This window comes from Salmo salar, chromosome ssa24 (assembly GCF_905237065.1).
Source record: "Salmo salar chromosome ssa24, Ssal_v3.1, whole genome shotgun sequence".
Lineage (NCBI taxonomy): Eukaryota > Metazoa > Chordata > Actinopteri > Salmoniformes > Salmonidae > Salmo > Salmo salar.
The window spans coordinates 27530909-27554626 of NC_059465.1; the positions used below are offsets into that span (position 1 = coordinate 27530909).

Genomic DNA, 23718 nt, shown 5'->3' on the forward strand with positions numbered 1-23718 from the left:
ACGTGTCGTCATCCACTGGTGCAAGATGTTGGATGTTGTAGTCTCGCAGTTTGTTTAGACAACGACCGTTTGATCCTTCCGCATTTCAGATGGAAATGATCAATACCAACATCAGGAGATGAGAATTTAGGAACTATCGTGTTAATTTACGTTATAGCTAACTAATCGATACAATTTGTTGTAAACGAAATGGAAATTTGAGTATTGAGTTGCTATATTTTCATAAAATCGTCTTGTTTCAAGCGTTTGACAAAGTAAGACATGTCTCTGTCTTGTTAGCTAACGTTAATTAGCTGGTACTAGCTTGTTGACCCAGTGTTTTGCTGATGGTAACTACTGTAGCTATATAACGTTACTCTTTGCATGTAATTTGAGATACATGGGATAGTTTATATGATTAATGTGAATAATTGCGTCAGAAATAATTTTCCACATACGGCTACAAATATGAGCTTGATAGCTAACTAACCTACGTGACCCATATCGATTTCTCACGTAGATAACTTAAACACCTCTCCCTTCAAGTAAAGCATTAGAATAGACTGGTTGCTTTTCAACAAGGTTCCGTCCATCCATTCTACTGTCGAATATTTTCCTGGATACTTTATATAAGAAGTAATGTAAATGATTGAAAATGCTAGCCTTTTTTGTGTTTAAGATGACTGTATTGGGCATATATTGTTATGTCATAGCTAGCTATCTAGCGGGGTGATGTGCATATTATTGGTGGCTTACCGTTGATACTTGACACCCTGTGGGTGGGGTAAAGACAGTCTAAATGTCTAGGCTCTTTCTCGGAGGGAAACATTTTAGTTATTTCTTTAGGATCTAGCTAATCGCGTGTTTTTTCAGGATGCAGGATCTTCAATACCTTGACAATGAAACATGTTGGCTTGTCAAAGAGCTGAAGTCAAACATTTCTCAAGAATCATACTTTTTACCTCGGGAAACTGGCCTGAATATAATGGAGTCTGCAGCAGAGGTAAGTATTGCTGACCCAAGTACATATACTCACTGTACTTACCTTTCAGTTTTTTGATGTGCTATTTTACCATTCATTTTCAGAATCACAATGGAGTCTCTGCAAAATGCAGAAATGCCAAAGTTGAAGACTTGTGGAGCCTGACCAGTTTCTTTGGTTTCAGCACCCAGACATTTGTTCTGGCTGTCAATCTACTGGATAGGTTCTTAGCCATTATGAAGGTGTGTATTTTAACCTATTATAGGCTAAGCCCTGTCTAAGCTTTGGGGGGGTTCTACTAAGCTATATGGAATTGTTTTAAGAAGGTCATACCAAGGACCGTTTAGCTATTTGATTTACATTTTAGTCATGTAGCAGACGCTCTTATCCAGAGCGACTTACAGTAGTGAATGCATACATTTCATTTCATGCATTATTATTTTTTTGTACTGGCCCCCCGTGGGAATCGAACCCACAACCCTGGCGTTGCACACACCAAGCTGGCATTGCAAACACCATGCTCTACCAACTGAGCCACAGGGAAGATTTAGAATTGTAAGACCCCTTGAAGTATCCCTAAAAATGTTTACCTTACTGCTATTCACCCATACAAATGCATTGAATAACCGATTCTACATGGAACAACAGATAGTCCCCCCCAAAAAGTAAAAAGGAGAGAGATAAGAAAGCTCATGATTTTTAATTACATTTTTACATGTATTTAACCCCTTATTTTTGGCTCTAAACAGTCTCCATATATACTTCCATTCAGTTTTTTCAACTGGTACTGGGGGACCTTCAGATGAGTCTTGTGAGGCCTTTGGGTGTCATAGACCAAAACATGTATGTGAGAGTCTCACCTTTCCACAGAGGGGTCATATTAGTGTGTAGCCCAAACTGTTTGGACGCCACAGACAGAAGTTGGCAGATCGGCTGTACCGACTTCAGACGAGTCCCAAGACGGTGGTGGGAGTCGCCAAACCGCTTGGACGCTACCAATGATTTTGTGAGAAGATGGATTTTCAGGATGTCTCATGGTCTAACAAACACTGCTCTAGCTCTGTCACTTTTCACCGCAGAGGCGGAAGTGCGACATCGGTGGATGCGGTGGATTGAGACGCATCCAATGCAAAAAAACATATCTATATCTCTATCTTAAACTGACAGATTTTTAGGGGGATTTTTGTATTATGCTAATTAAATTTCAGTGGGGGCGAGGACATCGACTTAAAGATATGCTTGTTGTGTTGAGATATGGTAATTCTGGATATTCTACGGAATTAGCGTTTTGTATGCATTTTGTTTGTTTAATACCTGTGTTTGTTGTTTAACTTATGTCAATTTGCGTGCCCTTTACCTTGTTTAATTATAATGAACAAAAATATAAACGCAATATGCAACAATTTCAAAGATTTTACTGAGTTACAGAAAGCAGTCAATTAAAATAAATAAATTAGGCAACCATTTTCTATGGATTTCACATGACTGGGAATACAGATATGTTGGTCACAGATACACACCCCTACTTTTTTTTTTTTTTAAAGGTATCAGAAAACCAGTCAGTATCTGGTGTGACCACCATTTGCCTCATGCAGCGCGACACATCTCCTTCAGCATAGAGTTGATCAGGCTGTTGACTGTGGCCTGTGGAATGTTGTCCCATTCCTCTTCAATGGCTGTGTGAAGTTGCTGGATATTGGCGGGAACTGGAACATACTGTTGTACATGTCAAACCAGAGCATCCCAAACATGCTCAATGTGTGACATCTCTGGTGAGTATGCAGGCCATGGAAGAACTGGGACATTTTCAGATTCCAGGAATTGTGTACAGATCCTTGCGACATGGGGCCGTGCATTATCATGCTGAAACATGACGTGATGGCGGCAAATGAATGGCACAACAATGGGCTCAGGATCTCGTCGTGGTATCTCTGTGCATCCAAATTGCCATCCATAAAATGCAATTGTGTTTGTTGTCCGTAGCTTATGCCTGCCCATACCATAACCCCACCGTCACCATGGAGCACTCTGTTCACAACGCTGACATCAGAAAACCTGGTCGCCCACACAACGCCATACATGTGGTCTGCGGTTGTGAGGCTGTTTGGACGTACTGCCAAATTCTCCAAAACGACGTTGGAGATGGCTTATAGTAGAGAAATTAACATTAAATTATCTGGCAACAGCTCTGGTGGACATTCCTGCAATCAGCATGCTAATTCTGGGGGGGGCTCCCAGGTGGCGCAGTGGTCTAAGGCACTGCATCTCAGTGCTAGAGGCATCACTATAGATCCTGGTTTCATCCTGGGCTGTATCACAACCGGCCATGATCGAGAGTCCCATAGGGCAGCACACAATTGGCCCAGCGTCATCTTGGTTAGGGGAGTTTTTGGCCGGGGAAGACCGTTTATTGTAAAATAATAATTTGTTCTTAACTGACTTGCCTAGTTAAATAAAGGTTAAATAATTGCACGTGTAACCGATGTGAAATGGCTAGTTAGTTAGCGGTGGTGCGTGCTAATAGCGTTTCAGTCAGTGACGTCACTCGCTCTGAGACTTGAAGTAGGGTTTCCCCTTGCGTTGCAGGGGCCGCGGCTTTTGTGGCGCGATGGGTAACGATGCTTCGTGGGGTGTCAGTTGTTGATGTGTGCAAGGGTCCCTGGTTCGAGCCCAGGTTGGGGCGAAGAGAGGGACGGAACCTACACACGCTCCCTTTGTGTTGAGTAACAAAACTGCACATTTTAGAGTGGCCTTTTATTGTCCACAGCACAAGGTGCACCTCTGTCATTATCATGGTGTTTGATCAGCTTCTTGATATGCCATAACTGTCAGATGGATGGATTATCTTGGCAAAGGATAAATGCTCACTAACAGGGATGCAAACAAATTTGTGCATCAAATCTGAGTGAAATAAGCTTTTTGTGCGTATGGAAAATTATTTCAGCTCCTGAAACATGGGACTTTACATGTTGCTTTTATATTTTTGTTCAGTATATAATAGAATTCAGCAGAAGTATCCCATTTATGCTGACTTATGTATCACTATAATGGTATGTTCACAGGTCCAACCTAAGCATCTGCCTTGCATTGGAGTCTCCTGCCTCCATATTGCTGCCAAAATGGTTGAGGATGAGTGTAACATCTCACCCACCCATGAACTCATCCGCATCAGCCAAAGCAAGTTCACTGTTTCTGACCTCAGCCGCATGGAGAAGATCATCTCTGGAAAACTCAATTTGGAGCTCAAAGCCGTCACAGCCTTAACCTTTTTACACTTATACCATGCTGTCATCGTATCACTAACATCAGAAAGGTGAGTGCTTTGTTTCTTAATTGATCACTTTTTGCATTATGTCATCAGTGAGTATTTTTCCAATTGCTAGAAGCTGTAAAGTTGATCTTCTGATGATCAATTGACATGAGGCTCACATGAGGGTTGCCTTTATTTTAAGGGAGGAGATCCCAAGCATTGGGAGACTGGAAGCCCAGCTTAAAGCCTGCTTATGTCGGCTTGTTTTCTCTAAAGCAAAAGTAAGAATTATTCTCAGGCCAACACAATTGCTAAATTATAAGAATGTTTACATTGAGTTGCAGGACCGATATGTTATTATTTTTTTTCAGCCATCGGTGCTGGCACTGTCTGTCATTTGTCAGGAGTTTGAAGCCCTCCAGTCTCTTGCCATGTTGGAAATTGTCCAAGAAGTCCAAAGGCACCTAAAGGTATTATACAGTTTAATTACAGACCTCAGTATGTATGACATGATGGTGTCATGACCAATGACAGGTATTATATTTTTATAATACAAAGACCCACTGAGACTGACATACAGTAGCTTGACCCTGCCACTAAACAAGTGACATCAAAGGAAAACATGCTACTTGAAAACTAGCACCTTCTGACTTGGCTGAGACAACATTTTCCAGGACTATTCTATTTGTCTTCTGTCAGCCTCCTCAGATGTTTCTTATTTCTTTCACAGATTGTTGACAGTGAGTTACTCTACTGGAGGGGACTTGTGGCCAAATGCATGACCGAGTACAGCTCAAGTGAATGTAACAAACCAGACAACAAAAAACTGGTGTGGATCGTGTCCAGACGAACCGCCCAAAATTTGCACGCTAATAACTTCAGTGTCCCTGAACTGCCGACCATTCCAGAGGGCAGCTGGGGTGAAAGTGAGAGGTAATCAAACAGCCCCTTTAATGCACTTTACTGTATAATAATATTCATATTTCATATCACTAGAGCTAATGTGTGTGTGTATATAAAGGCTCATTATTGAACTGTAACATAATGCACCACATTACTTCTACATTGTACAGCATTGCTATGATGTTTCAGGGAAGAAGAAAAACATAACATTAGATCAGTGGAACAGTGACTTGAAGACAGTAATGATGACATCTGTTCTCCCCTATGTATATTTAGTGAGGATTCCTGTGAGGACATGAGCTGTGAAGAGGACAGCCCGTGCAGCTCTCCTGGCAGCGACGAAAAGGGACCCTTCTTCCCCGTAGAGTTTCGCAACCAGGGCAGAAAATGATAGTCCCTCTTTTTGATGAGCTCAAACTTGTGATTGAGATTATGTGTAACCAGGGTGCTAACTGTAACTTTCCCTAAATTTAATGTTCCCCTTCCTTGTAGTCATGATTCAGAACAAAATTGTTTCTTTCACTTAGCATACTGTATGTGTGACAGACTGGTATCAAACTCGGGTTGCCTGCGAGCCTGGTTAGCCCTCTCCACTAAAGCCTAGGTGTGGACATAAGTCTTCCTGTCTAAAGCTAGGTTACTGATCACGGGAGAGTAGTCCAACAAACCACCTCTGCTACATACATATGTATTCTGGAAATACTGAACAACAGGCCCTATCAAGTGCCTGTGTTAGTCCATGTGCTGTTTTTAAACTTTTGTTCTGATTTTTAGATCTGAGTGAGATTTAAATTGCAATATGTTGGCAGCTGACTGGCAATAAGATCTTTGAAAGCCTTTTTAGATGTTGCTGGTGTCAATCTATGTCCAAATTTGACACATTCCAGGTGACATTAAGCACAACGGTGAAGTTATTTTCTTCCTAGGATGTCAAACCTGTGCACTGACTGTTTAAATCAATGGGAAATACCCAACATATTGGTACATTTGTGCAAAAATGTACCTGTTTTATAGAATAATATTCATGTAAAGGTTTCCTATACACCACGTTATTGTAATGTGTTTGTAAGATTATGCAGGATGATACTGTATTCTATGAATGGTGACTTGTATGTAAATGTGATTGTGTTAGAGAATGATGGTGATTGTTGTCTATTGAGATTCAGTACATGTGCAAAATATTTATATTTTAACAAATAACAATGTACATAAAATGAAGAAAGTTGTATCATGCTTTGTAAATAGGCCATCTTATGTTACTGTATATCAACATATTGTTAGAAATGAACCACAAACCAAGAACCCTACAGATAAAATAGTATTTTTAAACCTGTTGTGTATTCCCTATTATTCTTAATTTTGTTTAACGAATGAATCATACACGCTATATATACAAAAGTATGTGGACACCCCTTCAAATTAGTGTATTTGGCTATTTCAGCCATACCTGTTGCTGACAGGTGTATAAAATTGTGCACACAGCCATGCAATCTCCATACTCTCCAGAGCTGCCCCAGTCAACTGTAAGTGCTGCTATTGTGAAGTGGAAATGTCTAGGAGCAACAACGGCTCAGCCACGATGTGGTTGGTCCAACAAGCTCACAGAACGGGACCGCCGAATGCTGAAGTGCGTAAAAATCGTCTGTCCTCGGTTGCAACACTCACTCCCGAGTTCCAAACTGCCTCTGGAAGCAACGTCAGCACAAGAACTGTTCCTCTGGAGCTTCATGAAAGCAAGCCTTAGATCACCATGAGCAATGCCAAGTGTCAGCTGAAGTGGTGTAAAGCTCGACGCCATTGGACTCTGGAGCAGTGGAAACGCATTCTCTGGAGTGATGCGTCATCATCTGGCAGTCTGACAGACTAATCTGGTTTTGGCAGATGCCAGTAGAACGCTACCCGCCCAAATGCATAGTGCCAACTGTAAAGTTTGGTGGAGGAGGGGCTGTTTTTCATGGTTCGGGCAGGCCCCTTAGTTCCAGTGAAGGGAAATGTTAACACTAGAGCATACAATGACATTCTATATGATTATGTGGTTCCAACTGTGTGGCAACAGTTTGGGGTAGGCCCTTTCCTGTTTCAGCATGACAATGCCCCCGTACACAAAGCGAGGTCAATACAGAAATGGTTTGTCGAGATCGGCGTGGAAGAACTTGACTGGCCTGCACAGAGCCCTGACCTCAACCTCATCGAACACCTTTGGGATGAATTGGAACTCTGACTGCAAGCCAGGCCTAATTGCGATGCTGATCAGGCTTCCACATTTGCTTAATATTTTGTGCTGCAGTATTTTATACAGTCAGCAAGTAATCTTGGATGGTATGCATACCACTAAGTTAATTGCTCCCATCTGTAAACCCCAGAGAGTTATAATACAGCCATGACACTTTTAGGTTCTTCTTTTCATCTTGGCTCAACAAACACACCGAAATATGTGAAATTATTTCCTGAGGAAAGGGTGCGTAACAGAGCAGTGAGATGTTTGCTGGTTTGATGCGTTGACGTGAATTTCAGATGCATCGCCCTAATTGAATTAATCGGGCTGGAGAGAAATTGCATTTCAGCGCGAAGCCAAGGCAGGGATGATGAGAATGCACGAAGACGGATCGCCAAGGCAGCCGACTGCCATCCAATGACTATCCTGCCCTCTCAACCGCAGTGCACATTTGCCGTCCGTTTTACATGAGAAAGCATGTTTATTTTTTATCATAATACCAATACGTATAGCCAAAATCAGCATCTCGAATCGAGGTGATGAAGGCTCGCACATTTTAATCGCTTTTCTTCAAGGAATGAAAACGCTCCAAGATGGTCCGCATCTCAAACGCCCTGGGTTTGGTCATATTGATGGTCGCTCTTCTCATTTTCTCCTTAATAAGTTATGTGTCCATTAGAAAGGACAGCATCTTCTCTTCCACAAAATATGACAACATGGGAGGACCACCACGGATAATGTTCCACGCAGGATTTCGGTGAGTAGGCTAAATCAAGACCTTGAAACTCATTATTTTTTATTTTGACATGACTCAAACCACCTGAAATTGTCAAATAAGATGTGATTTATGTCACCGACAAGGCGCATGCGTGACAATTTTGTTCCTAACAATCTTTATGATTGTTTATGGCCACATTGTTCTGTAGGCTATGGCATAATATGGCTAACTGCATCAGGGCCTTAATAAATAATACAAATAAATAATATTCTGCTGCACGCTACAGTAGCCTAATCTAATGCAAATCCCTGCATCAATTACATTTCTTTTTTTTAAATGAAAATTCAACTGTAGAATCATTGACAGGAGGTTAGTGTTTAAATGTAAAAAAAATGCCATATGTGACAACAAATCGTTGCTCCACATGGAGCCGGATTTCAAACAAGAGAACTGTCCAAGGTGCTGAGTGAACGAATCTTGCCTATTGTGACAAACCCACGCCTGAATGCATGCCGTAAATGGGCTTTGGTCAGTGCTATCTGGAATCCTTGGGACGTCCATACCTTAAACCCTTAACCCCTACCCTAACCTTAACCCTTAACTTAACCAGTTTAAAAGTCAACTTCAATGGGGTAGGGACGTTCCACTGAGCCCGGATAGCACGGACTGAATGGGCTTGGACAAATAATCGAAATAAAAAATATTCCTCTGCACGCGACTGTAGCCTAATCTAATACAAATCCAGCATCAATTACATTTTAAAAAAGTATGAAAATTCAACTGTAGAATCATTGAATGTCCATAAGTATTCACCCCCTTTGATTTTTTTCTTCATATTATGTTGCCTTACGAAGTGGGATTGAAATTTATAATATTTTCATGGTTTGTAATTGATCAACACAAAAGACTTCATATTGTCAAAGTGAAAATATAATTCTACAAATGTTTCCAAACTAACACAAAATCATTAACTAATATAGGCTAATGTTAGTCTTGCTTAAGTATTCACCTCCTTGTTTAGGTAAGCCTAAATGAGTTCAGGAGTAAAACGTGGTTTAACAAATAAGTTACGTGGACTCACTCTGTGTGAAATAACAGGCATTGACATGATGTTTGAATGACTACTCTGTCCCCCATACATGCAACCTCTCTAAGGTCCCTCAGTCAGGTATTGCATTTCGAGCACAGATTCAACTACAAAGACCAGGGAGCATGGTCAAGGAGCATGGTCAAGTTAATAATTAAGCTGTGTATTAAACCACTCAGATACAACAAAGATACGTCATCATTCTGAACTGAGCTGCAGGACAGGAAGGAAACTGCTCTGGGATGTCACCATGAAAAACAGCTACAGAGCTACAGACTGATGAGAGAAAACTGAGGATGGATCAACAACATTGTAGCAACTCCAAAATAATGACCTAAATGACTGAATGATTGAAAATAACAATATACAGTAAATATAATGAATACAAATATTAAAAAACATGCATTATGTATGCAACAAAGCACTAAAGTTATACTGCAAGAAAACACAGCAAAGGAATACAATTTTTGGCCGAAAGCAAATCGTTATGTTTGGGGCAAATCTGCCTCCTTACTTTCATAAAAAGAAATGGGATTGCGCAAAGCACATACAAAATCCTATTGCAAAACCTGCTTCAGTCTGCTTTACACCAGACACTAGGAGGAATTAACTTTTCAGCAGGACATTGACCAGGCCAAATCTACACTGGAGTTGCTTCCTAAGAAGACAGTGACTGTTCCTGAGTGGCCAAGTTACAGTTTTGACTGAAATCTGCTTGAAAATCTATGGCAAGACTTGAAAATTGCTGTCTAGTCATGACCCCCAACACCTTGAAAGAGCTTGAAGAATGTAGAAGAATAAGGGGCAAATATTGCACAATCCAGGTGTGCAAAGCTCTTAGAGACTTACCCAAGAAGACTCACAGCTGTAATCACTGCCAAAGGTGTTTCTAACATATATTGGTTCGGTGGGGGGTGAATACTTTTCTAATCAATGTATACAAGTGTTTCATTTTTCATAACATTTTCAAATTGAAGACATTTTAATTTTTTTGTCATTTTGATATTACAGTGTATTTTGTGTAGATCGTTCACAAAAAAATAAAATTCAATCCATTTGAATCCCACTTTGTAACACAATAAAATGTGAATAAATCCAAGGGGGTGAATACTTATGATACTCACTGTAATGCTTACAGTACATGCTGACAATATCAACAGTGTCTTTACTAAGGGAAACCCTCTTCCTCTCAGGTCACAGTTTGCCCTGAATTTCCTGGACCCATCCTTCATCCCATTAACCCATGCTCTGAATGAGGAGCTGCAAGGGAAACCATCCAAATGGAAATTTAATAGGACAGCTTTTTATCAGCAAAGGTATTATGATTATGTGGGACATCTGTAATAATCTGTAGAAACTTTTATATTGTTTGTAAAGCAGTTTAACAGAATACTGTTTGTGTTTAGTAAAACATGACAGTTTATTTGCCATTTGCAGCTGGCTACATAACTACATTTTGTAGAAACAGCAGCTGTGAGCTGATATTTTTATCTGTTAACTACCTTTCAGGAAAGAGATCTTCCATTACATTGATGTGGCCAACAACTTCTCCCTCACCAAGAACAGTGTACGCGTCGGCCAGCTGATGCACTTCGACTTCTCCAGTCACAAGTATGTCTTCTCCATAAACAACAACCTGAAGTCACTGCTTCCTGATGCTTCGCCCATCCAGAACAAGCACTACAACGTGTGTGCCGTGGTGGGTAACAGTGGGATCCTGACAGGAAGTCACTGTGGGCCAGAGATCGACAGCGCCGACTTTATCTTCCGCTGCAACTTCGCCCCTACCGACTCCTACTACAAGGATGTGGGCCGGAAGACCAACCTCACCACTTTTAACCCCAGCATCCTGGAGAGGTACTACAACAATCTGCTGACCATCCAGGACCGCAACAACTTCTTTCTCAACCTGAAGAAGCTGGAGGGGGCCATTTTGTGGATCCCTGCATTTTTCCTCCACACCTCGGCCACCGTCACACGGACCCTGGTGGACTTCTTTGTTGAGCACAAGGGGCAGCTGAAGATCAAGCTGGCCTGGCCGGGAAACATCATGCAGGATGTCAACAAGTATGGAGAAGGAAGGGACTGAGTTTTGTGCCAGAGTTCTGGGCATCAGGGCAGTCATGGGTGGTTTTGTTCTCACTTTCAGACACCATTGTTACTACAAACTGTACATTTAAAGCAAATGCTGGATTGCAGGCATTGGGTCACTTAGTTGTGTTGTGTTCTTTAAAAAGAGCAAGGTTGGGTTGTTGATGCTGGGTTATTGAGATATAACCCAACAGAGGTATGTATTAATAGGGGCGTGGCTTTTAGGTGGGTTTTTTTGGCCACCGGTGATAGTAAATGTCATTCTTGTTCATCTGTTCTATACCGGATGTTACCGTTAAACACTTTTCAAGCTTTTATGAGGCTTACAGAAGGCTTACAGGAAAAGTCCACCCCAAAAACATATTTTGGTATTTGTTTCATAAGTCCATTGTTGATATTGTCCTAAAATGTGTTGTATGTCAGCAACCAAGTTAAGATATATAACTTTCAAAATTCAAAAATACAGCCGGTATGATGCATTTTGCATCATATGTTGCTAGGCCTCTAATAAGCCACTTTTATGTTCCCCAGCAAGAAAACCAAATAATGTCACTCAAAGAGAAGGGCTACTAACAAAGAGTCACTGACCACAACCAAAATGAAACAGGTGGGGTTTTAGGAGGGGTTCTGAAAGACACTCATGGAGGTGTCCACTGAAAGTTGACTAGCAACAACAACTGGAACCTAAAAGACACCCATCATGAGCGCCCACTAAATTTGCCCAAGAGGCAAACAAAAAAAACCACACCAGTAAGACAGTAAGCAAAACAAAAATGGGAGCAAAACGAAAACTGGGAAGATCAGATAAAGGATTGTTTTAACTCTCTACATCTCTCAAGACAACTGGAGCACTGGTCCAGCCACTCGTAAATATCACCTGGGTCAGCACAAGTGAAACACCTTCCCACTAACGAGATGACAATGAGGTGACACCAATCAGTGCGCCCCATGTTCTAGCATGCATCCTCAAAATATAAATGGAAAAATCAAAGCCTGTAACACCTTCCCCTTAAGACAACAAATATATCCTATATGTTTGTTGGACAAGTTTGTTCTCAACCAACAGAAAATAACTACCATCTCACAACATGATCAACTTAAATGCATCCCTACTTAAATGTGTCACCTTCTCCAATATAAACATTGTGTCTACTGGCTGTCAATAATTCAATGCCAGACTGAACAGCCACTTGTTTTTGGTAAATATGCAGTGAATACAGAAAGTATTCAGATCCCTTCACTTTTTTCCACATTTTGTTAAGTTACCGCTTTATTTTAAAATGTATTAAATTGCTTTTTCCCCCATCAATCTACACACAATACCCCATAATGACAAAGCAAAAGCAGGTTTTTAGAAGAAAAAAATGGAAATATTACATTTACATAAGTATTCAGACCCTTTACTCAGTACTTTGTTGAAGCACCTTTGACAGTCAGAGACTTATCCTGAAGCCACTCTTGCATTGTCTTGGCTGTGTGCTTAGGGTCGTTGTCCTGTTGGAAGGTGAACCTTCGCCCCAGTCTGAGGTCCTGAGCTCTCAGGAGCAGGTTTCCATCAAGGATCTCTCTGTACTTTGCTCTGTTCATTATTGCCCTCAATCCTGACTAGTCTCCCAGTCCCTGCCTCTGAATAACATCCCCACAGCATGATGCTGCCACCACCATGCTTCACCGTAGGGATGGTGCCAGGTTTCTTCCAGATGTGACGCTTGGCATTCAGGCCAAAGAGTTCAATCTTGGTTTCATCATTTTTTTCATGGTCGGAGAGTCCTTTAGGTGCCTTTTGACAAACTCCAAGCGGGCTGTCATGTGCCTTACTGAGGAGTGGCTTCCAACTGGCTACTCTACCATAAAGGCCTGATTGGTGGAGTGCTGCAGAGATGGTTGTCCTTCTGGAAGGTTCTCCCATCTCCACACAGGAACTCTGGATCTCTATCAGAGTGACCATCGGGTTCTTGGTCACCTCCCGACCAAGGCCCTTCTCCCCCGATTGCTCAGTTTGCCCAGGCAGCCAGCTCTAGGAAGAGTCTTGGTGGTTCCAAACTTCTTCCATTTAAGAATGATGGAGGCCACTGTGTTCTTGGTACCCTTCCCCAGATCTGTGTATCGACACAATCCTGTCTCAGAGTTCTACTGACAATTCCTTCAACCTCATGGTTTTTACTCTGCCATACACTGTCAACAGTGGGACCTTATATAAACTTCTTTGGGCTAGGGGGCAGTATTTTGACGTCTGAATGAAAAACGTGCCCAAAATAAACTGCCTGCTACTCAGGCCCAGAAGTTAGGATATGCATATAGATTTGGATAGAAAACACTCTAATGTTTCTAAAACTGTTAAAATTATGTCTGTGAGTATAACAGAACTTATTTGGCAGGCAAAACCCCGAGGACAAACCATCCAGGAAATTATTTTTTTGAGGTGACAGTGTTTTCAATGGGTTTTCTAGATTTATAAGGCACATGCTTGCAGTTCCCATTGCTTCCATTGGATGTCAACAGTCTTTAGAAATTGGTTGATGTTTTTCTTTAGAGAAATGAAGAAGTACGGCAGTTCAGAACGAGGGTCCACCCGAGTGCTCTCTAATGTTTTGATGCGCACTCCAGGTCACGCGCTTCACGTTGTTTTTATCTGGTATTGAACACCGTTTATCCCCTCTTAAATTTTATCGATTATTTACATTAAAAAATACCTAAAGTTGTATTAGGAAAGTTGTTTCAAATGTTTCAAAATCGAAAGAAATTATTACAATTCAAGAAAACTCCAGTCTGTTGTGTTGGCCCTCATGTCAGAGAGAAAGCTGATGACACAGGTAACTTATGAGATATTTTGTAGTCATGCTGGACGAGTTGGAACCGGTGTTTTTCTGAATCAAACGCGCCAAATAAATGGACATTTTGGAGATATAACGACGGAATTAATCTAACAAAAGGACCATTTGTGATGTTTATGGGACATATTGGAGTGCCAACAGAAGAAGTTCTTCAAAGGTAAGGCATTAATTAAATCGTTATTTCTGACCTTTGTGTTGCGCCTGGCGGGTTGAAATCTGATTTTCATGTGTTGGTATGCGGGGTGCTGTCCTAAGATAATCGCATGGTTTGCTTTCGCCGTAAAGCCTTTTTGAAATCTGACATGGTGGCTAGATTAACGAGAAGTTAAGCTTTAATTTGTTGTGTTGCACTTGTATGAAAGAGCCATTTCACCAGATTTTGTCAAATCGATCCACGGGATTTGAGCCCAAAGAAGTAACATTTTTAAGGCTAGGGGGCAGTATCTTGAATTCCGGATGACTGACGTGCCCAAAGTAAACGGCCTGTTACTCAGGCCCAGAAGCTAGGATATGCGTATAATTGGTAGCATTGGATAGAAAACCCTCTGAAGTTTCTAAAACTGTTAAAATAATGTCTGTGAGTATAACAGAACTGATATGGCAGGTGAAACCCCGAGGAGAATCCATCCAGATTTTTTTGTTTGTTGAGGTCACAGGCCATTTCAATGCAAGCCTATGGGATATTCAAAAGAATTCCTCTCAGATTGTTTATCTAGTGGAAGCCATAGGAACTGCAGTCTTTAGAAAGGGTTTCAGGCTTGTTTTTTGAAAAACGAACAAGTAGTTGTAGTTTTTCCAAGGTGTCTCTCATTAGAAAAGTAGTCTTGTTGTGCGCGTAAATGAGGTTCGCGCTCTTTGTTATTTATCTTCCCTATAGAACATACTATTCTCCGTCTTAAATGTTATCATTTATTTAGATATTAGAGTACCTGAGGATTAATTAGAAACATCGTTTGACTTGTTTGGACGAACTTTACTGGTAACTTTTTGGATTCGCTTGTATGCATGTTGAACGAGTGGATTACTGAATCAAGCGCGCCAACTAAACTGAAATTTCTGGGATATAAAGAAGGACTTTATCGAACAAAACGACCATTTGTTGTGTAGCTGGGACCCTTGGGATTGCAAACAGAAGAAGATCTTCAGAGGTAAGGGATTTATTGTATCGCTATTTGTGATTGGGGCGCTGTCCTCAGATAATCGCTTGGTAGGCTTTTGCCGTAAAGCTGACAATGCGGTTGGATTAACAAGAAGTTAAGCTTTTAAACGATGTAAGACACCTGTATTTTCATGAATGTTTAATATTACGATTTTTATATTTTGAATTTCGCGCTCTGCAATTTCACCGGATGTTGTTGTGGTGGGACGCTTAAGTCTCTGGTTGGAACTGATGTATCTCCTAAACAAGATTTTGTATCAGATGTATATGAACCCTTTGTTTCAGACGGGTTTGTGTCTCTGCAGATGCTGTTAAGCAGCCAGTGAAGATACTGCGAGATACTGGGGCAGCCCAGTTCTTCATTTTGGAGGGTGTTTTGCCTTTGTCTGACACATCAGCAACTGGTTACATTACCAGTCAAAAGTTTGGACACATCTACTCATTCAAAGGTTTTTCTTTATTTTTCCTATTTTCTACATTGTAGAAAAATAGTGACGACAACAGAACTGTGTTAACACACATGGAATCATGTAGTAACCAAAAGAAGTGTTAAACAAATCAAAATGTATTTTATATTTGAGATTCTGTGACACTGTATGTGATTTATTTAGAATTCAAGGCACACTTAACCAACATGGCTACAGTACCACAGCATTCTGCAGTGATACGTCATCCCATCTGGTTTGCGCTCAGTGGAACTATCATTTGTTTTTTAACAGGACAATGACCCCAACACATCTCCAGGCTGTGTAAGGGCTATTTGACCAAGAAGGAGAATGATGGAGTACTGCATTAGATGACCTGGCCTCTACAATCCCCCGACATCAAACCAATTGAGATAGTTTGGGATGAGTTGGACCGCAGAGTGAAGGAAAAGCAGCCAGCATGTGCTCAGCATATGAGGGAACTCCTTCAAGACTGTTGGAAAATCATTCCAGGTGAAGCTGGTTGAGAGAATGCCAAGAGTGAGCAAAAATGTCATCAAGGCAAAGGGTGGCTACTTTTTGAAGAATCTAAAATCTAAAATATATTTTGATTTGTTTAACGCTTTTTAGGTTATTACATGATTCCATATGTGTTATTTCATAGTTTTGATGTCTTCAAATAAAGAAAAACCCTTGAATGAGTAGGTGTGTCCAAAATCTTGACTGGTACTGTATATATTTTTTAAGTACATACAGTACAGTGCATTCGGAAAGTATTCACATTTTGTTACGTTATAGCCTTATTCTAAAATGGATTAAATACATGTTTTCCCTCATCAATCTACACCCAATACCCCATAATGACAAAGCAAAAACAGGTCTTTAGAAATGTTTGCAAATGTATAAAAAATAAGAAACAGAAATATCTTATTTACATAAGTATTCAGACCCTTTGTTATGAGAATCGAAATTGAGCTCAGGTGCATCCTGTTTCCATTGATCATCCTTGATGTTTCTACAACTTGATTGGAGTCCACCTGTGGTAAATTCAATTGATTGGACATTATTTGGAAAGGCACACACCTGTTTATTTAATGGGCTGGAGTGCTCCCATAGTAAGAAACAGCTTTTTCTCTCTTTCTCATTCTCACAGCAGTAATTACAAACTGTCGGATACAAAAAAAAAACTGTTTTCTGATGATTTTATCTTTGGGCACTGTAGAAAAGGACTGAAACCTCGCGGTAGGAGGTGACTTCTCTGGATTGCTTTTTGCGTAGGGATAACTACTGGGTGCTTTATTTGTGGAAGTAGTTTTATGTGTCAACACAAACTCATCTGCCAGAACTGCAGCTTTCTTAACTCATAAATGTATTGTAGGTAGCAACCCTTTTGTGAAGCCAATTCTTGAATTGCTCGAGAAGTATGAGTTTCTTTAAATCCTCAAGGTCCTTGACCTCTTGAGAACCACAACACCGATCAAAAAGACATGCTTGTTGCCTTGTTAACTCAACATGGCTTTGTGATTCTGTCTTTCATAATTTACGGAACTGTTGTCTGTATGCCTCTGGGACCAACTCGTAAGCCTGAAGGATAGCAGCTTTAAAAGTTTCATAATCTGAACTCTGGTCAAGAGATAAAGCGGTGTACACTTTGACTTTACCCACAAAAACACTTTGGAGGAGCAGTGACCAAATTTAGGGATGTTGCAATCCGCTCAAACAGAGTAAAATATACATCCACCTCCTTTTCATTGAAAGGCGATAAGTCGGCTGTTCCGACAAAGATCAAACTCTGTTGAGGGTGCAGGATAGCCTGATTCGATTCGGAGCACTTCCAGATCCATCTCTCTTAATCTCTTAATCGAATGGCATTCTTGTTCTAGTCTGGTGTCGTGACTTTACTTTCATTAATCTGATGGCTGTTATTTATCTAATCAACTAACTATGTTTAATTGTTACCCGATTAAATGAATCATGTAACAATTAACTAATTAGGAATTTGGGGCACCATGAGAGCGGTTGTTTAAAGAGTTACCATCTCCAGAATTAAACTCTAAAGGTCTTTACCTATCACATCCATGAAACAGTCAACCTATTAATCATAACCTCGTATCATATCGTCATTCTGAACAGTCGTAACCTCCTGCATCTGCAAAAAACCCAGCCTTACTTATGATTCATTACTACACAAATTAGTTGAATTATTTATTTACTAGCTAACTAAATGATAACACAGGATAAACATGCACACTTAACACATTACAAACAGGTCCCGAGCGGACTGACACAACATATGGTGGCTTGTTACAAAGGAGATGGAGAGGAAGGGAGTGAGAGAGACACTTCTCTCACAGTAATCATATACTTTGCACACAAACCACCGCCCATTTCAAGAAAGAAATCATGAATGTATTTACGTGTGAATGCCTTCATTTGCCATTTATCTCAGTCAGAACCAGGCCTTCTTATGAAGGGTGTTAGGCCTTTCTGTGGCACGCTTGTAAGGCTCTGATTGCCCAAAAGGTGTCGTTCACTTGTCTCTTCTACTGTTGCTCTCCTCTGCGTCGGGTAGTCCTGAACAGAGCTACAGAGCTCACTCTGCTTCCACTTGCTCTGGAAGATAGGCTAGCCAGCTGTGTTGATGGTTCCCATTGGGTGATGAGAGTAGCGTACTACAGTGATTTGAGAAGAGTAGTAGAATGGTCCCAGTTAAATTCGCTTTTCTAGATACTTTACCTAGGACAGCAAATCAGCTGTACCAGTGATTGTCCGGGAGATGAGCTTCTCACCTCCACTTCGTGCTGATATTCAGAGTTTGAACCACTTTGGACGTGAGCTGCAGCTATACGCCTCTCTGGTCTAAATGTTAATTTCTTTCCCAATCCTTTTATGCACTCTGGTCGAAAGGGCCTACAATACTCAAGGGAAAGAAGATCCCGGACAAGCCCCCATTTTGTTATGTTCCCCAGCAAGAAAACCAAATAATGTCACCCAAACAGAAGGGGGCTACTAACAAAGAGTCACTGACCACAATGAAACAGGTGGGGTTTTAGGAGTGGTTCTAAAAGACACTCATGGGGGTGTCCACTGAAAGTTGACTAGCAACAACAACTGGGACCTAAAAGACACCTACAATGAGAGTCCACTAAATTTGCCCAAGAACAGGCGAACAAAATAAAAACTCACACCAAACTTAAAGGCAGGAAGTGGAACAAGAAGAAAACAGGGAGAGCCAACAAAAAGTGTTAATCCTCCACGTCTCTCAAGACAACTGGAGCACTGGGCCAGCCACTCTAAAATATCACCTGGACCAGCACAGGTGAAACACCTTCTCACTAACGAGATGACAAACCAGCACAGGTGTAATGCATACTATACTGACTAACAAAATATGAATGGGAAAACTAAAGCCTGTAACAGCCACACCTCCTGAAAATAACCTGGATCAACCCAGCATGAAAGTGAATAAATCCAACTGATGGTTACATTAACCCATGTTTTAGTTAATCCCAACAACCTAACATGTTGGGTTATTCATGCAACCCAACTGTCTGGGTCAAAATAACCCAGAGTGTGTTCTGTCCATTATTTACCCAGCACTGGGTTACAAAACCCCCCAAATTGGGTTGTTTTTAACCCGGCATTTTTTAGAGTGTAGATGTTCTGTCGAACAATTCGTTGTCCATAGCTTACACATAATTGTTTTTATTGTGTTGACTTTTTTCCCACAGATATTGGAAGACCAAGAACCTGTCTCTCAAGCGACTGAGCACTGGTATCCTCATGTACACTCTGGCCTCGGCCATGTGTGAGGAGATCCATCTGTATGGCTTCTGGCCCTTCGGCTGGGATCCCAACACAGGCAAGGAGCTGCCCTACCACTACTACGACAAGAAAGGAACCAAGTTCACCACCAAGTGGCAGGAGACCCACCAGCTGCCCAGTGAGTTTAAGCTGCTCTACAAGATGCATGGAGAAGGTGTGACCAAGCTGAGCCTTTCACATTGTTCTTAGACATTCCATCCTGGGTGACCGGGCTTAAGAGATTCATTTGGTGACGCTCCAATACAGCAGCTGACCTTGCGCTCACGTAATATATTTTGCGACTCAAAGCAGACAATGCATGATTTAGAATTAATACTTTTATATTACGCTTTCACTCTAGAAACACACTATCATATCACCACTGCATCTTGCCTCAGTTTTGTCCAATGTATGTAATTCACACTAACACTTTGGGTTGCGAGGAACATGGCGGAATATTCCAGATGTGGATTACTGGTTGATGATGACGTAACAATGTATGTTCTGCTGAATATATCACACTATCATAGTACTCATCATACAATATTTCACATCACTTTATTTGCATTGCTACCATAAATGTGTGGATAAATAGATCAATAAAACACACATAACCTATTTCAACAAGAAAACACAAGGGAATACATTTAATGCAAAATAATCACTATTTCCAAACTGTGTTCATAGTGTAGGGGTCGGGTGGGGGGCATACTGTAATTGTTATTATGCTGTAGCCTTATTTCAAAGGGATTTGATTGTTCTTCTGCTTAGTCTCAGGGATGGAGTTGAGATCAGTGTTTAAAAAAAAAAAATCTGATTCAAATGCCTCCACTGAGGTGCAAACAGACACAGTCTATTTTCCAGCCCTTTTGAGCATACAGTGAACCACCACAGGTGCCAGTAGACAGACAATGGGCCCAGCCAGCACACTGCACTGTTATGAGATTTGTTTACAAGGCCTCTTTATGTATGTCAATTGCTGCCCTATATAGATAAAGATACTGCAGTGATAGCCCTAGTCCCACTATTTTATTGGGATTCTGGTGATAGCTCTGGTAATATTTCAATTTGAGGATGAATAATCTGCATTCCAACACCAAGCCATAGACTGAATTTCATTACAGTAAACTTTAAAGTACATGTATATTGTTGTTATCATCATCATTACGATTAAGAATTAAAGATGCACTATGCAGAAATGGCTCTGTCATTTCCTGGTTCCAAAAATTTGAATAGTTTGCCTAATTTAAGTTTATGTGATAACAAGCAAGTATAGTGTAGATAATCATTGTACCATCCAAACCTCTGTGAAATATATTTTCAATAAGCAAACAGTTGTTTGAAGCTGGTGTACAAAAACGAAAGTAATAGATGCAATGCAAAACTTAAGAACAGGAAGCATAGAAATAATACACCTAGAACAGATCTACAGCTTCTTAGATTTGTTTTCAATGTGAATTTGGTCGGGTTCCCAAAAAGTTACATATTGCAGCTTTTATTTTTAAGGTGTCTGTGTTCTGTTTTAGTTTCAAATGACTTCAAATCTTATATTTTCAAAATACGATAGAACATCATAGTGATAAAAGTGAAAGGGATTTCACCAATCACTCTTCACATTGTGGGAATCAGTGGGATGCATACAGTAATATATATATATATATATATATATATATATATATATATTTTTTTTTTTAATGTATTGAACCACCTCAAATGAACACTACTTCCTATCTTTAGTCAATAACACATCACTATTGTTATGATCCATGTAGCAACACTGGGAAACGTTTTGCATTCTACCACATAGACTTTACTTTTTAACCAGATATTCATGTTTTGATGAATAATTATAGCATCTTGTACAAAGAGCATGACACACTATTGAATCGCATTGCATGTAAGAGACTAACAAATGTTAGCTACTTTGAAGGAGATTATGTTTCGAGGGGATAAGGGTGTTTTTTGTTATTATTTGTATTTGTGCTGATATTTTAATTGAAATATCACCAGAAACTTTGTATGAAAGTTGTTTTAAAGCATAAATTCCTATCAAACCACTGGGACCAAAATTATTTGTTTTACCTTTCTGACAATAGAACTAATGTAACTTTTTTATATCTCTAGATTATCTTTACTCTTCTCAGCAAAATGTTATATGAAAAATATCAAGTCAAGCTCCACTATGTTAGAGGATTGGGTATGGATTGGACATTTTCAGTATTTAACCATTGATGTCTGTACAACGACTTTGCTCAAACGGTACCACATGATAGCCACATGACTCACAGCACATGCACTCGTTGGGAAGGTGGTGACCCTGCTTATGAGTTCAGATTTACTATCCTCATGAACCAGATCACTGGTTCTTTTCAAGTTCTTCAGTCTTAAATGGATCATTTATGCCCACAGAAGTATTTTAGAACATACCAATTTGTTTTCCGTCATTATTATAATACAAATATATGATACAAATGTGCCATTAGTTTGTTAGGTAGTACTTTACTCTTAGTCCATACCCTGATTATGTAGATTAGATTTGAAATGTAATTCGATTTTCCCTCTTAGAATGTTTATTTCATATAAGTAAATATACCAACGAATGCCCATTAAAACTAGACATGTTCATTTATCTGAATGTAACGTGATTTGAAATGTTGGCTTAAGTATGGCAATGATGTACAACAATATCTTTCATTCGATGGAGGTTTTTTATTTGATGTGTCGACAAATGATTTCCTGACATAGAAAACGCTTGGATAGTTGTGTGGTATATTTGTCTTTTCAATCTCATCTAATAGGTTCTGTTGGTGAATTATACTGTTTGTGCCTCCATGAATGTCTTCCTTTGACTGCTTCCATGTCCTGATCATTACCAAAGAAGACTATAGTACTGCTCACATGAAGGAAGGGAATTTATTCTCCCCCACATTTCCTTAGAGAAAAATGTCCAATGTGTGTGTTAGTATGTGCCAACACTTTTGTTTTCAAAAGGAATGGTACCAACAGAACCCAGTGTCATAGCGCAGTTTTGCGGTCCCCCCACAAGGTCTAAGTTTCATAGCTAATTTCATGCTGTTTTACACATTTTTCCATGAGGCTGAGTGAAAATGTTGCTGTTTTAGAGCTCAGGGATTCTTGAAAGATGGGACAACCTCAACTTTTTCCTCACAATTATTTGTCTTAATATTAATAACATTTGAAATATACATTTTGATAAACCAAAGTAGCAGCTAGCGTACTATATAAAGGAAAAATCTATTATTATAATTTTTTTCATAAAATACAACTAACTGGATTTAACTCCATCTGACACCATAAAAGGCATTTCATTTGTACAATTATTGTCCAACAAGTATTTAACCCTACAGTTTTTTTTGTTGCATGGGCTGTATCTCAATCCACCGAATCGGAGATGTCACCTTCCCACATCTTCAGTGAAAGGTGGCAGAACTAGAGCGGTGTTTGTCAGTCTATGAGATATCCCGAAAATTGATATTCTCAGAAAAACCTCTGTAGTGTCCGAAAGGATTGGCTATTATTATGACCCCTCTATGGAAAGATGAGTCACAAACACAATGGTGTTCTCTGTTTTGCTCAAACCCCGACAAGCATCATGGGACTCCTCTGAAGATGGTACAGTCGATCTGCCAACTTCTGTCTGTAGCGTCCAAACAGTTTGGGCTACACACTAATATGACCCCTCTATGGAAAGGTGAATCTCTCACAAACACATGCATGTTGGTTGGTTTGCTCTGGGATGCCCACAAGCCTCACAAGACTTGTCTGAAAGTAGCAGGTACCAGTTACATTTTTTTATGGAAGAACTGTATATATGGAGATAGTTTAGTGCCTAAAATAAGGGGTTAAATAAAAATAGTTTCCTGATCTTTCTCATATCTATCTCTCAGATATAGGAGACACTTCAGAACAATCTTCCTTTTTATTGTTTTGACTGTTTATCCATGTTTCATCATATATATATATATATATATATATATATATATATATATATATATATACACATATATATACACACATATATATATATATATATATATACACATATATACACATATATATATATATACACACACACTTCAGGTCAAAAGTTTTAGAACACCTACTCATTCAAGGGTTTTTCTTTATTTTTACTATTTTCTATATTGTAGAATAATAGTGAAGAGATCAAAACTATGAAATAATACATATGGAATCATATAGTAACCATACGTGTTAAACAAATCAAAATATGTTATATTTGAGATTCTTCA

At 39.9% G+C, this 23718-nt stretch overlaps 2 protein-coding genes across 3 annotated transcripts; both read left to right on the top strand.

Annotated features, from left to right (window-relative positions):
* The first annotated feature begins 86 nt into the window (after positions 1 to 86).
* LOC100194937 (cyclin G2) lies at positions 87 to 6443 on the top strand. 2 transcript variants are annotated; one of them, NM_001139966.1, is given in 8 exon segments: positions 87 to 254; positions 853 to 982; positions 1066 to 1203; positions 4024 to 4274; positions 4414 to 4492; positions 4583 to 4681; positions 4942 to 5144; positions 5391 to 6443. In NM_001139966.1, coding segments are annotated over 7 exon segments (1014 nt in total). In that variant the 5' UTR covers positions 87 to 254; position 853; the 3' UTR covers positions 5506 to 6443.
* A 1061-nt stretch (positions 6444 to 7504) lies between these two features.
* Positions 7505 to 23446, top strand: LOC106585731 (sia-alpha-2,3-Gal-beta-1,4-GlcNAc-R:alpha 2,8-sialyltransferase). The gene is made up of 4 exons (XM_014172291.2): positions 7505 to 8086; positions 10328 to 10450; positions 10644 to 11201; positions 19375 to 23446. Exons 1-4 carry the CDS (start codon positions 7923 to 7925, stop codon positions 19655 to 19657), a joined length of 1128 nt encoding a protein of 375 aa, XP_014027766.1. The 5' UTR covers positions 7505 to 7922; the 3' UTR covers positions 19658 to 23446.
* The last annotated feature ends 272 nt before the right edge of the window (positions 23447 to 23718 follow it).

What these genes read in the sequence shown, in the direction of transcription:
- LOC100194937 (XM_045706570.1), top strand. Translation starts at nt 854, where the DNA reads ATGCAGGATCTTCAATACCTTGACAATGAAACATGTTGGCTTGTCAAA. An exon ending in AAGTCCAAAGGCACCTAAAG is followed by an intron (nt 4,682 to 4,941) that starts GTATTATACAGT and finishes TTTCTTTCACAG; the next exon opens with ATTGTTGACAGTGAGTTACT. An exon ending in AGCTGGGGTGAAAGTGAGAG is followed by an intron (nt 5,145 to 5,390) that starts GTAATCAAACAG and finishes ATGTATATTTAG; the next exon opens with TGAGGATTCCTGTGAGGACA.
- LOC106585731 (XM_014172291.2), top strand. Translation starts at nt 7,923, where the DNA reads ATGGTCCGCATCTCAAACGCCCTGGGTTTGGTCATATTGATGGTCGCT. An exon ending in ATGTTCCACGCAGGATTTCG is followed by an intron (nt 8,087 to 10,327) that starts GTGAGTAGGCTA and finishes TCTTCCTCTCAG; the next exon opens with GTCACAGTTTGCCCTGAATT. An exon ending in ATCATGCAGGATGTCAACAA is followed by an intron (nt 11,202 to 19,374) that starts GTATGGAGAAGG and finishes TTTTTCCCACAG; the next exon opens with ATATTGGAAGACCAAGAACC.